The sequence below is a fragment of the Eupeodes corollae genome, chromosome 3 (assembly GCF_945859685.1).
Source record: "Eupeodes corollae chromosome 3, idEupCoro1.1, whole genome shotgun sequence".
Lineage (NCBI taxonomy): Eukaryota > Metazoa > Arthropoda > Insecta > Diptera > Syrphidae > Eupeodes > Eupeodes corollae.
The window spans coordinates 123,701,569-123,715,976 of NC_079149.1; the positions used below are offsets into that span (position 1 = coordinate 123,701,569).

Genomic DNA, 14,408 nt, shown 5'->3' on the forward strand with positions numbered 1-14,408 from the left:
GGCCTCGATTTCCGCGGCAATTTTGTGTTTAATTTCCTCTGTGGTATGTGGGCTATATGAAATTCGAAATTCTGGCTGAGTGCGTTGTACCTCCGTCTTCCTGAAACCATACATCTGCCAAATCATGTTCTTCAGCCATTTCCTCCAGCCTTTGCTGAGGATAAGTTTCCAATATGACAACATAACGAGCGTACGCGACAGCGACGGTCCTGTTCTCGTCCACAAAAAAGAAGGGGACGATCACCCCAAATTGGGACACAGCACACCACACGGTCACTTTAGGAGAGTGGAGTGGTCTTCCATGGAGCTGCTGTGGGTTATTCGAAGGTTAGTATCTAAAATGTTGTTTATTTACAGTTCCAGAGAGATGAAAATGGGCCTAATCGTTACAGAAAAAAATTGATATCGGAGGAATTAGCAGAAGAATTTGGTGACAGAGATTTTTGCGGTTGTTGTAGTCAGTAGCATTAACCACTTGGACAGAATTTATTTTTATAGGGATGGAATGATAAATCTTCGTAAAGAATTCTCCTCAAAGAACGGTCTGAAATTCCCAAAGCGACGGCGTGTTTCCGGGCCTGGCGTCTTGGTGACTGCTCAATTGACTCTCTAACCAACTGCACATTTTCGGGGGTTCTTACCGTTCTGGGTGCTCCGTGTACAAGTCTACTTAGGGTACTTCCAGTTTCTTCCAAATTCCGTATCCACAATTTTATAGTGTTTGCAGAAAGAACAGATTCAGCACGTGGAATGCCAAAGTGTAAACGAAAAGCCCTTTGTGTAGCGAAAGATTATTTTCACGACGAAACCACGATGTATACCTGTCCAGACCATGATTACGAATAAAAACGGCATTACTGTACAATTCAAAATATACCACTTGTTAAGGCCTACTCTTATCTTATTACAGGCTAATGACCTCTTTAGTCAGTCGGCTCTGCCGCACCCTGTATTTTCAAAACTATTTCCCACCCAATCGAGGTACACATTTAAAGAAAGGTAATCGAAAACCGTGAATTTCATTCTTTAGACTTTTGTTTTATTACCAAAAAAATATATGATTTCCAAATTTTTATAAAAATGTTCTTTAGATAATTAGATAGATATATTTGTTAATTAGTTGTCCAATTTGAAAACAAATACAAGCGTGTTTTGTCCAAAACCTTATTAAACTCACAAATAAACATCACAAGTCAATTTCAGTCCAATAATTAACACTTTACCTCATTCCCCCCAAAAAATAACGCTTGTTATAAATGTTTTTACCAAATTGAATTATCCCTTTATATATGGACTTCACACTGCTGCACACAGGCTTGCGTGACAAATTAACGCTATAATCAGTTTTTGATGGGAATTATACGACAACTTATGTACCTACAGACAAACTGTTAAATAAAGGAAACAAAAACCTTTAATGACTTAAGCTCATTCACTATAATGAACTCACAAGTGCAAACAATTATAAAGCAAAAAGAAAAAAAAACTTTTTTTAACTTTTAGCTTTAATATTTAATCCCCAAATTAAGTTTTGACCTTTGTTCTTCCATTGACACATTACCCCCAATGAGTATTTAGCTCAAACCCGAAGAGGACTCTTATTTGTGGGAAAACTAAATTGAGTCAGAAGCATTAACTGTAGGTACAATTTAAAAGGCAAGTTTAGACTAATTACTTTCCCATGAGTGTTATATGGAACTCCCCCTTTTTGAGAACGCATTTTTATTGAAAGCTTGAAATTACTTTTTAAAGCAATGTGAGTTTTTGAGGTTAAGAAAATAAAACAATTAAAACATTATTATCCTTTTGCCCATAATTGTTTTCATCTGAACTGCAAAAATATGTCCATGTTCAATCCTTAGGAGTTAATACCTGTTTATAGTTTTCTTTGAATAACCCTAATAATACTTCAATCAATGCCAGTATAAGACCAAAACAAGATGGTGATAAAGTATTAATAGTTCTTTTGGTCAACATACTCAACTCATACTGCGGTGTCTTAAAACGTATATGAACAAGTCATGAAATTCATATCACCAACTTCACAAACAGAAATGGCTAAGTGAAATAATCTTACCACAAAAGTTATAAACAAACCGGAAATAACATACAATCCTTCTTCTTTTGTCTTTTTTACCCATGACCCATCCTTTTTCGCTTTCTTCAGGAAAATGATAAACAAGTTTCTTGGATTTTATTGGATAGTATATCAGAATTCTTAATAAAGGTACTCAAGAGAAGGAAATTTGTGTTGTCCTGGGAAACATTATTAACCACCATCATCACCATCACCAAAATTAGAGTAATTTCATTTCTATCAACCCACAATAGTTAACTACCTCTTACCATCATCATAATCCTAGAAACAACGAGAACAAAATAATTGCTTTTAAGAAAAGAACAATTTTATGCCAAGGAGATCATGCTGTGTAGATTTTGTAAGATACTTTCATGTAAAACAGTATTGAAAACATTGTGATTGCTTCGATTTCGAAGTTGATTACATCGTAAAGCTAAAAAGAGGATTAAACTTGTGTTTCTATGGACGAAGTTTTTAGAGCTTATAGGAATCTAAGATTGATGTTTTCTCGGCTTTGATTACAAATCTTCAACTATGTTAAAGAAAATTACGACTTTGGAGTTGACTTTTGTACATGAAATAGTAAGTAACTCACTTGTAATGATTTCATAGTCTTTTAAAATTTTCTTTTGCTTAAGAGGGCGTAAAGCCTTTAAATAGAAAATTTTGCATTCTATAACGATTTCACTATTTTCATAAAGAAAAACTAGATCCAACATCAAAAGGCATCAAACCTTCCCGAAAAAAAAAAATAATTTTCATTGAAAAAAGAAACCCTGAAATTCTAAGTGTTAAAGTTGTTAAAGGGTATTGTGTATTTCTGGCTATGAGTGTACACAAAGTTTGTAATATGAGTGGAAAAGTTCAGATATTTGAATTTGAAGTTAAAGCATTTCTTTTTTCACAGAAATAACACTGTTTATATTTTGCAAGACATAAAAGGCAAACAAATAATTTTGATATCCAATTAAATTTATATTTGTAATGAATTTTTAATGCAAATTTTTTTAATGGATCAAATTTTGTACATGCAATAAGCTTTTAAATATGAATTTATTTGTAAAATTGTGTATTTTTTTTTATCTTTTGAGAAAGGAGGAGAGAAGAGTGAGGAAGGAAGGATGCTTATTTAAAAAATACTGTTTAAACTTTAAACACAGTAATTCCTCATATTAATTCCTTTGATTGCTTATATAATTTTGACTTCAGAAGAGCTAATTGTTGTTAATTCAGTTGTTGTCTGAAGATTTAATTATTTCAGGAAGTGCTGATACTTTATTATTTTCAAATATTGACGAAGTTAAACATTTTTATAAGATAATTAATAATTGTTTAGAAAAAAATGTAACTTTAAAGAAAACAAGAAATACAAATTTTAGCCACCATTGGTACACGAATAAATTGTGTAAAAAGAAATATGGCATGGAAAACAAATCTCAAAACTCTGTCTCCAATTAAATTTTCTTTGTATGTTGAACTTTTTAACGAGTTTAAGTCTCTTTCTAATTTTGTACATGCTATTTATGTTACTGATATGGGCACCTCTTTGAAAAAGAGTCCTACAAAATTTTGGAAACTTGTAAGGTTAACCAAAAAATCAGATGGCATTCCTGTTAACTTCACTTACAAGAACCTTTTATTAGATAAAACTGTTGATATCTGTAACGCTTTCGCAATAAATTTCGGTGAATCATTTGTTAATAGACCTGAAGAAGTTGATGAAGTATATTTTCATAATCTTCACTCCTTTTCGCAAACTAGCTGTAATCACATCCCTGTGCTACAGAGTACGGTTCTTAATCTTTTTTCTGCGTTGAATGATGACTGCTCAGCGAGTCCCGATGGTATTCCTCCGAAAGAATTAAGAAAGTGTAGTGTATGCTTTATTTGAACCCCTTACGTTCTTATTTAAACTTTCTCTAAAAACAATGAAATTTCCCAGTATATGGAAGAAGTCATTTATAACACTAATTTTCAAGAAAGGTAACAAGTCGGATTTAAGCAACTACAAGACCCATTGCAAAGCTTTCTTGCATTCCTAAAGTGTTGGAACAAGTTATTGAAAGTGTAGCATTTTTTAGTTAACATATCATTTGCGAACAGCAGCATGGTTTTGTGAATAAAAGATCAACCGTTACTAATCTCCTCACATTCTCAAATATATGTTCAAACGCTTTAGAACAAGGTTATGAAGTTGACTGTGTGTACACTGACTTTCTAAATCTTTTGACCAACTAAGCCACGAAAATATTTTATTTAAATTTAAAGCACTTGGTTTTCCACCATTTTTCTTAGCTTGGATCAAATCATACCTTGAAAACAGATCCTATGAGGTAAAATTAAGAAATTGTCATTCTGAACCTTTTGTTGCTCAATCTGATGTGCCCCAGGGAAGCCATCTTGGCCCTGTCATCCTGTCTTTTAACCAGTTATCGTCATGTCTCATTTTTGCTGATGACATGCAAAGTTTTAAGATTATAAAGTCTACCCATGATCGTATCCTTTTACAAACCGACATTGATAGTTTTAAAATTTGAGCAGAAATCATTTAAAGATTTCCAACAAAATCTTAAAATTAGTTTAAGGTATCGACATTTTTCTTTTAAAAAATTACGACAGATTTTGAAACACTCAAACACCAACCATACAACATCTTAACACCGTTTCCCTTTGTTTTCTTCTAAGAAACACAAAATAGAATTGAATGGTTTTGTCCTTATTAATAATCAAATAATCCAAACTCAAACGCCAAACGAGTTTTTTAACTTTCTATAGGAAATTATTGTAATGGTTAAATTGAAAATTTTGACATTTCTCGATGTTTCAAGGTCCCTAGAGACGAAATAAAAGATTTTTAGAAAGATGTCTGCGCGCGTGCGTACGTACGTTCGCAACGTTTTTTATGCTTCCATAGCTAAAGAAAAATCGAATTGACAGTTTTTTTATAAAAAATAAAAACCTAAAAAAAACATTACTCAAAGTTGATAAAAATTGATTTTTGACGTAAATATCTTTTCAAAATTTGAGATTATGGCTTCCAACTTACTTAATTTGATAAGAAATATTGTTTACGACATTCGGTAAAATTTTGAGAAAAATCGAATTACCAAAATAAAAACCTATACAAAAAATTAATAAAAGTTGGTAAAATTGGTTTTCCTCTCAAATAACTTTTGAGACATTGGCTTTAAACTAATTTTATTTAAAAAAATAAATATAGTTGACAAAAAACAAAAACCGAAACAAAAGTTGATAAAAATTTATTTTCAACTTCAATGTCTTTTCAAAACTTTGAGATATTGGTTTGAAAATAATTTTATCTTAAAGAAAATATTGTTTTCAACATTCGTTAAAATGTTTGAGAAAAATCGAATTTACAGTTTCTTAACAAAAAATAAAGAACAACAATACTAAAAATGTACTTTCGAAATAGCAAATAGATTCTCAAAAATTAAAAATATTATTTTTAAACTTATGTTATCTCACATAAGGTATTTTTTTCGAAATTCAGTGAATTTTTGATAAAAATCCAACAGTCCGTTTTTTCATAAAAAAAAAAATAAAATATCCTAAAAGCAGTACGAACATTTGGTAAAAATGATGTTCGGTTTTCAACTTCAAATAAATTTCATTCATACAATCTGTATTTGTTTATATAAATAAAGTTTTAAGAAATAAAAACCTTTAAGAAATGCTACTAAAATTGGTAAAAATTGGTTAACGACTAAAAAATCTCGTTAACAAAAATAGATTTCGAAATCGAACTATTTCATCGTTTTTCAATTTTTAGAAGCATTCAATTGACAACTTTTTTTAACAAAACACGAAAACCTACAAGCCTTTTAAGCAAGACAAATCGACAGACAGGATGGGTAATTCTCACCAAAAATACATTAAAAAGAATTAAGGCTACGAAACTAACTTCAAAAACTGGTACTTTCTATATTATCGAAACGTTATTTTAACCTATATTTACCGAATTTTGAAACACAGAATATGACAAACAAGAATTGTGAAATATAAAGTTTTGACAATATTACACAATACATTTGGCCAGTTTATCTTTCTAGGTGAATTTTGTTTATATTTTATTCTTATGTTTCGTCAATTTGACTAAGAAAATTCTCAGAAATCTTAGATATAAACTGTGAAATATTTTAAAATAAAAAGGCTTAAAAAAAACAGAATTTTCCTCCAGAAGTTTTGTATCGATTCACTTACTATTTCAAAATACTATCCTAGAAATTAAATATAAACTTGGCAAGTATTTTCATAGAGTATTTTATCATACTACAGCATTTAGGCCTTGCAATATTTCGATTCCAACCCCAAAATATCAAGTTTTTCAATTCTTCGTGACTTGTTCCCTGAATATAATTAACATTTTAACTTGAGAAAATTAAGAGCCCTATGAGGGTTATGTCTATATTTTCTGTATGGCAAATGAAAATGTCCTGATAGCATTAAAATACAATAAAAAATGTTCCCTGAAAAAAATGTAACTGTCACATGTTTATGAAAGAACCGAACGTCTTGAAAGAGTAAAATAGTATTACTCATTTGTAAATGTTTCAAAGTTTTTACAAATTTAATAGAAAATCGTAACTACCATGAATCATTTGTTTATGTCTTATTCATCCACAGTATCACTCTACGAGTAAGTCTTAATAAATAATATTTATACTATTTTCTTCGAAATCTAATCTTTATTTCTTGGATTTTTGGATATCACATTTCCACATAATTAAAATAATTCTATAAATAATAATAACACATAAAAGGTTTTCTGGCAACTACTGGGAGATGATTTCTCAAAAATCATCTCATAATTTACTTTGCATATCTTTACGCTCAAGCTGGGCATAAATTGTTCCATGTGGTTTGTCCACTGGAATGAATACTTCATTGTTTTCTCCTGGCACCAGTCCTTGGAAGGGTTTTGTATCGAAGTTAAAATAGTGTTTATTAGGCATTGTCATTGATATCGCTGAAATCTAGAACAAAAGATTAACTAATTGAAATACTGTTTATAATGATATGATATGAATTTGATATGTGTGAACTGTACCTGTGGAACCATATCAAGGACCTCTTTTTCAGCCAAATACAATGTGTGCTGTACACTTGGTGATGTCACTCCAACATATGGATCTCCAGCAAAATTCTTGATAATCACATTCCTAACAATATTCCAAACATTGCAGAATTTCAAATTCTCCGTTTTCGAATACTCCCAACTCGAGTCCACAACGGTGCTGAAGATTCTATCATACTGATCCGGAAGTGAACGATACTCGTCGTTAACGAAATTAACAAATGACGATTGTGTCGTCTTGAGCACACGAAGTCCCTTTAGACCACTGATGACGGTAGGTGAAGCAGCTAGACATTCAAAAGGACACACACGATAGCATCATTGTATACTTGAGAAAATCACGTCTTACACTTACCATCACGGCTACAAACAACATCACAATATCTCAAGGCAGTTGGTGTGAAGACGAAGGCATGGTTGTGCTTTTGCCTGTTATTGAACGAACTGAAATTACTGTTTGTTGTTCCTGGTGGTTCCATGCAGCCAGTTTCTTCCTGGCAAATGCGCTGCCAAGGATACTCCTCCACATGAACATGCACCTCATTGACGTGTGAATATTTGCTAAGGAAATGCTTACTCAGGAGTATGGCGAACTCCTCCGGGTTTTGTATGCCATGTTTCTTAGCCAACAGGTAAATGGTGTTTTTCTGAGAATCTGTTGCGACAATATCTGAGTTGTCACCTGAGGGAAAATGGGAAAATGAAATGAAAAATAATGTCATGGTCAATAATAATTTGCTATGTAAACTTTTGATATTAGTTTAAGGGTGGTTGAGGTACGTATGGTGAAAATCACCTGGTGTCTTGATAATTACCACCTACCCATGAAAAAATCCCTCAAGGTGGACAATTTCAAATGTGTTGCAACTTCAAACTCTTTGATGCAGTGGAGTGGGCCACTTCTAGTCACATGCATGATTTTAACAGCATCCTTGCCATAACTACTATCGGCAATTGTGTAGTTTTGGCCAAAAGGATTTTTATTTGAGCCTTTGTATAGTTTTCGAGGAAACATTTTACTATTTCAAGAATAATTTTTTTTTTGTACTTTAGTGTTCTTTCTCTATGAAATTGAATTAAAACTGTGAGACGTTTGTTGTCTCTAAGAGCAATTTATATGATTTCGATTTAAAAGATTAAAAAAGAGCTCTTATCAATAAAATGGTTTGAGAACTTATTGTATATTTTTTTCTTGTTTTTGTTCTTCAAAAGTCAAAGATGATTATAGTTTTTTGTTTTGTTTTTATTTATACATTCATAATGTTTTTGATGTTAATCTTTTAATAAGAAATAACAAACACTTTTTCTTCTGAATTTGTTTATGAAAATTAAATAAATAAATATAATAAACAAATTTTATGATATTGTTTTTACAAGAATATCAACACTTTTAAGAAAGGCATTAAGTACGAATAAATAGGCTGTGAAGTGTGTGGACTACTATTTAACTTCGTTTTTAATCAGCAGGTGTGTGGACCTTATTTATTACTTTGGCATAGTAAACAATTATCTTACCTACATTTAATTTAATGCTAATTTTTACAAAAATTAACTAAATATTAAATAGTTATGTGAACAATTTTACTGCAAACGCAAACAAAGCAAGGAGGTTTTTTTTATCTAAAATATTCGAATTTCTAACCAAATAATTGTGTTAACTTTAAACATTCTATGACCAAGCAGTAGTTCTTTAAATGCGCTCAGGCGCGTGCATTCGGGTTCTGCTTTTGTAAATTTGGAACTTAGAATTAAGTTCCAATTGGAAAAAAAATTGAAGATTTGGTGGTATCCGTCTATGGACATTTTGTTGGTGAAGCTGTGAAATTTCAAAAATAGAAGAAATTGATACTTTTAACTTCCCACAGGAAGTTATTGTAATGGATCCGATTTGTCAAATTGAAAATTTTGATATTTGTCGACGTTTCAAGTCCTCTAGGGTCGAAATAAAAGAATTTTAGAAAGATGTCTGTGCGTGCGTGTATACGTACGTTCGTACGTCCGTACGTCCGTATGTTCGCGTTTTTTCGTCGTCCTTAGCTCAAGAACCAGAAGAGATATCGATTTCAAAAAAATTTTGTTATACAGATAATAAGGCAGAAAGATGCAGAAAGGGCTCTCAAGAAAATTGCGTTGGTGGTTTTTTTACTATAGCAGTATAAATGTGAAAATTTTGGTTAACCCTATGATTTCATCTCCAAAACATTTTTTTGCAACGAAGAATTATGTTTTTGACATCTGATAAAATTTGGAGAAAAATCGAATTGACAGTTTTTTTTTTAATAAAAATCTAAAAAAAACATTAATCAAACTTGGTAAAAATTGAATATCGATTCAAATATCTTTTCAAAAACTTGAAATTTAGGCTTCAAACTTATTTTATCTTATAAGAACTATTGTTTTCAACATTCTGAAAAATGTTGAGAAATATCGAATAGACAGTTAATAAATAATAAATAAAAGTTAAATATCGACTCAAATATCTTTTTAAGACTTTGAGATATTGGCTTTAATTTTCTTTCATCTTTTAAAAAAATATTGTTGTCAACATTCAGTAAAATTAATAAAAAAATCGAATTGACAGTTTTTTACAAAAAATTAAAAACCGAAAATAAATGTACAAATGTTGGTAAAAAATGAATTTCGACTCAAATATATTTTCAAAAATTTGAGACAATAGCTTCTTACTAATTTTTACTTATAAGAAATATAGTTTTGAACATTAAGACAAATTTTGAGAAAAATCGAATTGACCATTTTTTTCCTAAAAATAAAAAAACTTAAAAGAAAATTTAACAAAAGTTGATAAAAATTGATTTTCGACTCAAATATCTTTTCAAAAATTTGAGAATATGACTTCACACTAATGTTTACTTATAAAAAATAATGTTTTCAACATTCAGTTAAATTTTGAGAAAAAATCTAAAAAAATAAAAAAATTAAGAAAATTTAACAAAAGTTGGTAAAAATTGATTTTCGACTCAAATATCTTTTCAAAACTTTGAGATATTCTCTTTAATTTACTTTTATCTTTCAAAAATATTCAGTAAAATTTAAAAAAAATCGAATAAACAGTTTTTTTTTTACAAAAAATAAAACTCTAAAAAAAACAATACTAAAACTTGGTAAAAATTTTTTACCGACTCAAATAGCTTTTCAAAAATTTAAAATATTGGCTTCAAACTTATTTTATTTCACAGAAGATATTGTTTTCGATATTCAGTAATTTGTATATAAAAATCAAACAGTCCGCTTTTTCATACAAAATAAAATCTACAAAAAATAGTACACAAATTTGGTAAAAATTAATGTTCGGTTCTTGATATCTTTCAAATTAATTTCATTCATCCAATTCGTAAAAATTCGAGAAATGCTATTAAAATTGGTTGAAATATGTTTTCGATTAAAAATCTATTTAACAAAACTAGATTTTTAAACTAAACTCTGGGTCGCATCCCAGCCTCTTTTTATGATTTCAGATTTGAATTTAAATAATTCCAACCATTTTTCAGCTACAACATTAACTTAATATGTATAAATGACAAGAAACTATTATATTGAAATGTAGAATTTGATGGTTAAAAGTTGGGGTTTTTCGTTTTTTTTGTTTTTATTTAATAAAATTATGTTTTACTTTTAACATCGACTATTATCGCAATGGATCAAAATTTTATAAAATTCAATGGTCAATTGGCTTTTAATTTGAGATTTTTGCATCTCATATTCGATAAAGCGTCTTGAGCTGTGACTGTGCCCAATAAATCAACACCTTATTTCAAATTTTAATCTATTCTGTTTCTCAAAACGAAATAAGAATAATCTGGCTTTACTTACATTTAAAAAAAAAGAAATAACGCTAAAAACATTATGAAATAACACTGAATTTTTCAAAAATAAAAAATTGTCAATATTTCTTTATTAAAAATGGAAATAAAGGCGAATTTTAAAATGAAATAGAGACATTTTTCAGAAGTTTCTCTTAATACACTTTAACAAAATAAAATAATGCCAAATTTTTATTACTACGTTTTCTAAAGCGAAATAATCCAAATTGAGAAATTAGTCTAATTTAATTATCAAAAACGAAATATTAGCCGCCTTTTTTTACAAATTAGCCTTATTGAACTTTTCAAAAGTGAAATAAAGTCAATTTTCAGCAGTTGGCCATATTGCAGTTTGACAAAGTGAAATAAGGCCAAATTATTTAGAAATATAAAACCAACTTATTTTTACGGTGAGGTATGTAAATGAGGGCATGTTGCTTCACTACTTTTGCAAACTATATGATTTGGGGAAGGTGGGAGGTTGAGTTTATGCACATTTTTTTGTAAGTTAAATAAATCAAGTTTGGATTTATTTTATTTAAGTGTAATAAGACCAACCCGTGGAATGATGATTAGAGCGATGGACTGTCATGCGAGAGGTCTTGGATTTGATCCCTGCTTATGCCACCTACAATTTTTTTCACGGGTACTGCCTCTTGCGATGCGAGGAATTGTCAAATTCTCCAAGAGTAATTCTTGTCATGAAAAAGTGCTTTCTCAAATTTGCCGTTCTGATTCGGCTTTAAACTGTGGGTCCCCTCCATCCCTAACAACAATACAGTACAACAGTACACAGGAATGGTTGAGAGTTGTCAGTCACTAGGCCCTACTTCTCAAACGGACTGTTGTGCCCCCCAATTTATTTATTAAGACCAACTGTTGGAAATTGGCTTAAAAAACTGATGTAAGGATATTTGGTCTTATTTTGCTTTTTTTTTCCTTTTGCTTTTATTTCACTGCTCCGAAACAATACCAAGTTGTTTGAATTTGGATTTATTCTATTTTGCGTTATTTTACGTCACCATTTTTGGCAAAAAGTGGATTACAAAATTTGAAGAATTAAGTATTACTTCGTGATTCTTTAAGACACGAAAGTAATTTTTAGGCTTATCATTTTATCCTAACACTATCTTTTAATTGAAATGAAAAGTTTCAGAAAAAATGTTGCTTAAGAAATGAAGTAAAAAAATTGCACTTTCTTGATATTTTTGTTTAAACTACAAGAACTAAGATAGTATCAAAATAAATTAATTGAATGTTGATTTCTATTTTGTGGCTATAATTATTATTTAAATTATAAATTTATGAAATTTGATATCCCGTATTTATTCCATCCTTAATTTTTTTCAAGGAAAGGATTTTTTCATTGTTAACATACATTTTAAATTCACATCTCTATTATGTTTAAGGTCATCAATTTTAATTAAAATTTCATAGTTACTAAGCACTTTATTTCCTCATTTTGTAATAGAGCTTTGTGTTAGATTTAAATTCCACTTACACATGATCTTCAATAATATTATTCTGTAAGGTCAATGAAATTTCAATAATAAAAATATTTACTTTAAAATAAACTTTTGTTTATAAATTGATTTCCAATCCACTTCACATTTTATAATATTTACACTCAAGTACACAATGCGTATTGTTAAAATACTATAAATCTTTTCTCTTTAACAAAAATGTGATTGCGTTTATTGGTCTTTAAACTGATAACATAACAAATAAGTGTGTCTTGTGTCTGAATGTCATCTTTTAATCTTTATCTAAATTGTACACACATTTTATCGGTGCTTGTGAAAACTATATTGATCAAATAAGGAAACAACATATTTTACATTTATGTTACAACAAACAATCAAATATTGCATTCACTGTTTCAATTTAAAGAAAAAGACACTCAGGCGTAGACTTTATTTTGTCCACACATTTCTTGTTACCTTTTAAATAATCCTTTTGTGTGTCCAGCTTAAGATGTGTTCCAATTTCGAATTCCTTAATCGAATGAGCAGGTCCATTTCGAAGGACATGCAATAATTTTACAGCATCCTTCCCGTATCCATGATCAGTAATACAATAATTGGAATCCGTAATAAAACTTTGTGGTCCTGATTTTGAACCTTTAAATAGTTTATGTGCAAACATTATTTTTTCTTTCCTTTTTTGATCGAAACAATCTTTCAGATAAATTTCTATAAACTGGATGCAAAAACAAATGGACAGTGGTATTTAATACCTGGAATTGCATTCGCATCCGAAACCCTTAGATAAGCTTCTTATCAATAATCATAAAAAATTACATGATTGTACCAATATCACAGAACTTTATATCAAAAATATGGTGACAGAGACTTATTTTCAAAAAAGAAAATCAGCGCGCGCACACGCCAAGCGTTTAAAAGTTTGTCGCACTGTTATTGTTCCCTCTGCAGTGTAAATAATAGTAAATATTAAATATTTACCCTCACTCATCATAACTAAAATAATCAAAACTGTATGGTTGTAGATATGTAAGCCCCTATTATACTTAACTATAAACTACTTTTGCCATCTAAGCTCTCTGTCACTTTAATAAATGATTAGCGATTTCTGATTCTTCATTCTTCATCATCATTTCACTGCTGCTTCTTCTTTACAGGGCGTTTCCGGTTGCCATAACTACATGTAATTAATTTGAATTTTATTTATTGAATCAGTTATTTTTGGATTAATTTGATTAATATTTTTGTTGCTTTGTGGCACGTAACCTAAGGATACGACGTCTATGTTAACATAGACTATCAAGCTACTTTTCTTTGAATAGAATTTTTCAAATAAATATTGAAATAAACTTGTTTGGTTGGATTTGTAGATATTTTTGTAAAGTCATGTTTATAAATAAACAATAAATAAAAGTAAAAGAATTTAAGAGCAGTTGTTGCTGTGTTACTTTTATAGTGTCAAAAGTAAATATTAGAGTAAAATTTAAAACTGATTAGGTAATGAATTTATTTTATTTGTTTGTTTTAAGTTAATACAAATTTTAAAGAAAGTTAATTTTAAAATGATTCATTGTTTTTAGTAATTGATCATGTAACTTATTTGTGCGCAATTGTTTTTAAGATTTAAATCAAGAAAGTCTATTTGAGACGTCACTTACTTGGAAGCACTAGTTCGTTTTGCAAATTGTCAACACTGAATCAGATTTGACAGCTGTCTTTTTGACACAAGAAAGTTATTAACGAGAGTTTTTGATTGAATAATTCTGAAAAGGAAACGTTTTTAAAAATATGTCAATTCTGAATGTTAATCCACGTATATTTGTTGATATTTCTGGAGAAGTAAAGATGCAATTTTCAAAGGTTTAGATGGCTTTTCTAAAGTGCGAATCGAAAACGCTATTATTGAAAAGAGTTCAGATTTGAAAGTGTTT

The 14,408-nt window shown here is 29.7% G+C and overlaps 1 protein-coding gene across 1 annotated transcript; it reads right to left on the minus strand.

Moving 5' to 3' along the window:
* Positions 1 to 6,766: 6,766 nt before the first annotated feature.
* On the minus strand, positions 6,767 to 13,206 carry LOC129951154 (uricase). The gene is made up of 4 exons (XM_056063174.1): positions 12,937 to 13,206; positions 7,531 to 7,857; positions 7,149 to 7,462; positions 6,767 to 7,074 (listed from the first exon to the last, which is right to left on the minus strand). The coding sequence occupies exons 1-4, from the start codon at positions 13,139 to 13,141 to the stop codon at positions 6,904 to 6,906; spliced, it is 1,017 nt and encodes a 338-aa protein (XP_055919149.1). The 5' UTR covers positions 13,142 to 13,206; the 3' UTR covers positions 6,767 to 6,903.
* Between the last annotated feature and the right edge of the window lie 1,202 nt (positions 13,207 to 14,408).

Bases quoted from the DNA above. Each gene is read 5' to 3' on its own strand.
- LOC129951154 (XM_056063174.1), bottom strand. From the start codon at position 13,141: ATGTTTGCACATAAACTATTTAAAGGTTCAAAATCAGGACCACAAAGT. The intron at 7,858-12,936 runs GTAACAAGAAAT...ATTTTCCCTCAG, and splicing joins ACAAAAGGATTATTTAAAAG to GTGACAACTCAGATATTGTC. The intron at 7,075-7,148 runs GTACAGTTCACA...CTTTTGTTCTAG, and splicing joins TCCTTGATATGGTTCCACAG to ATTTCAGCGATATCAATGAC.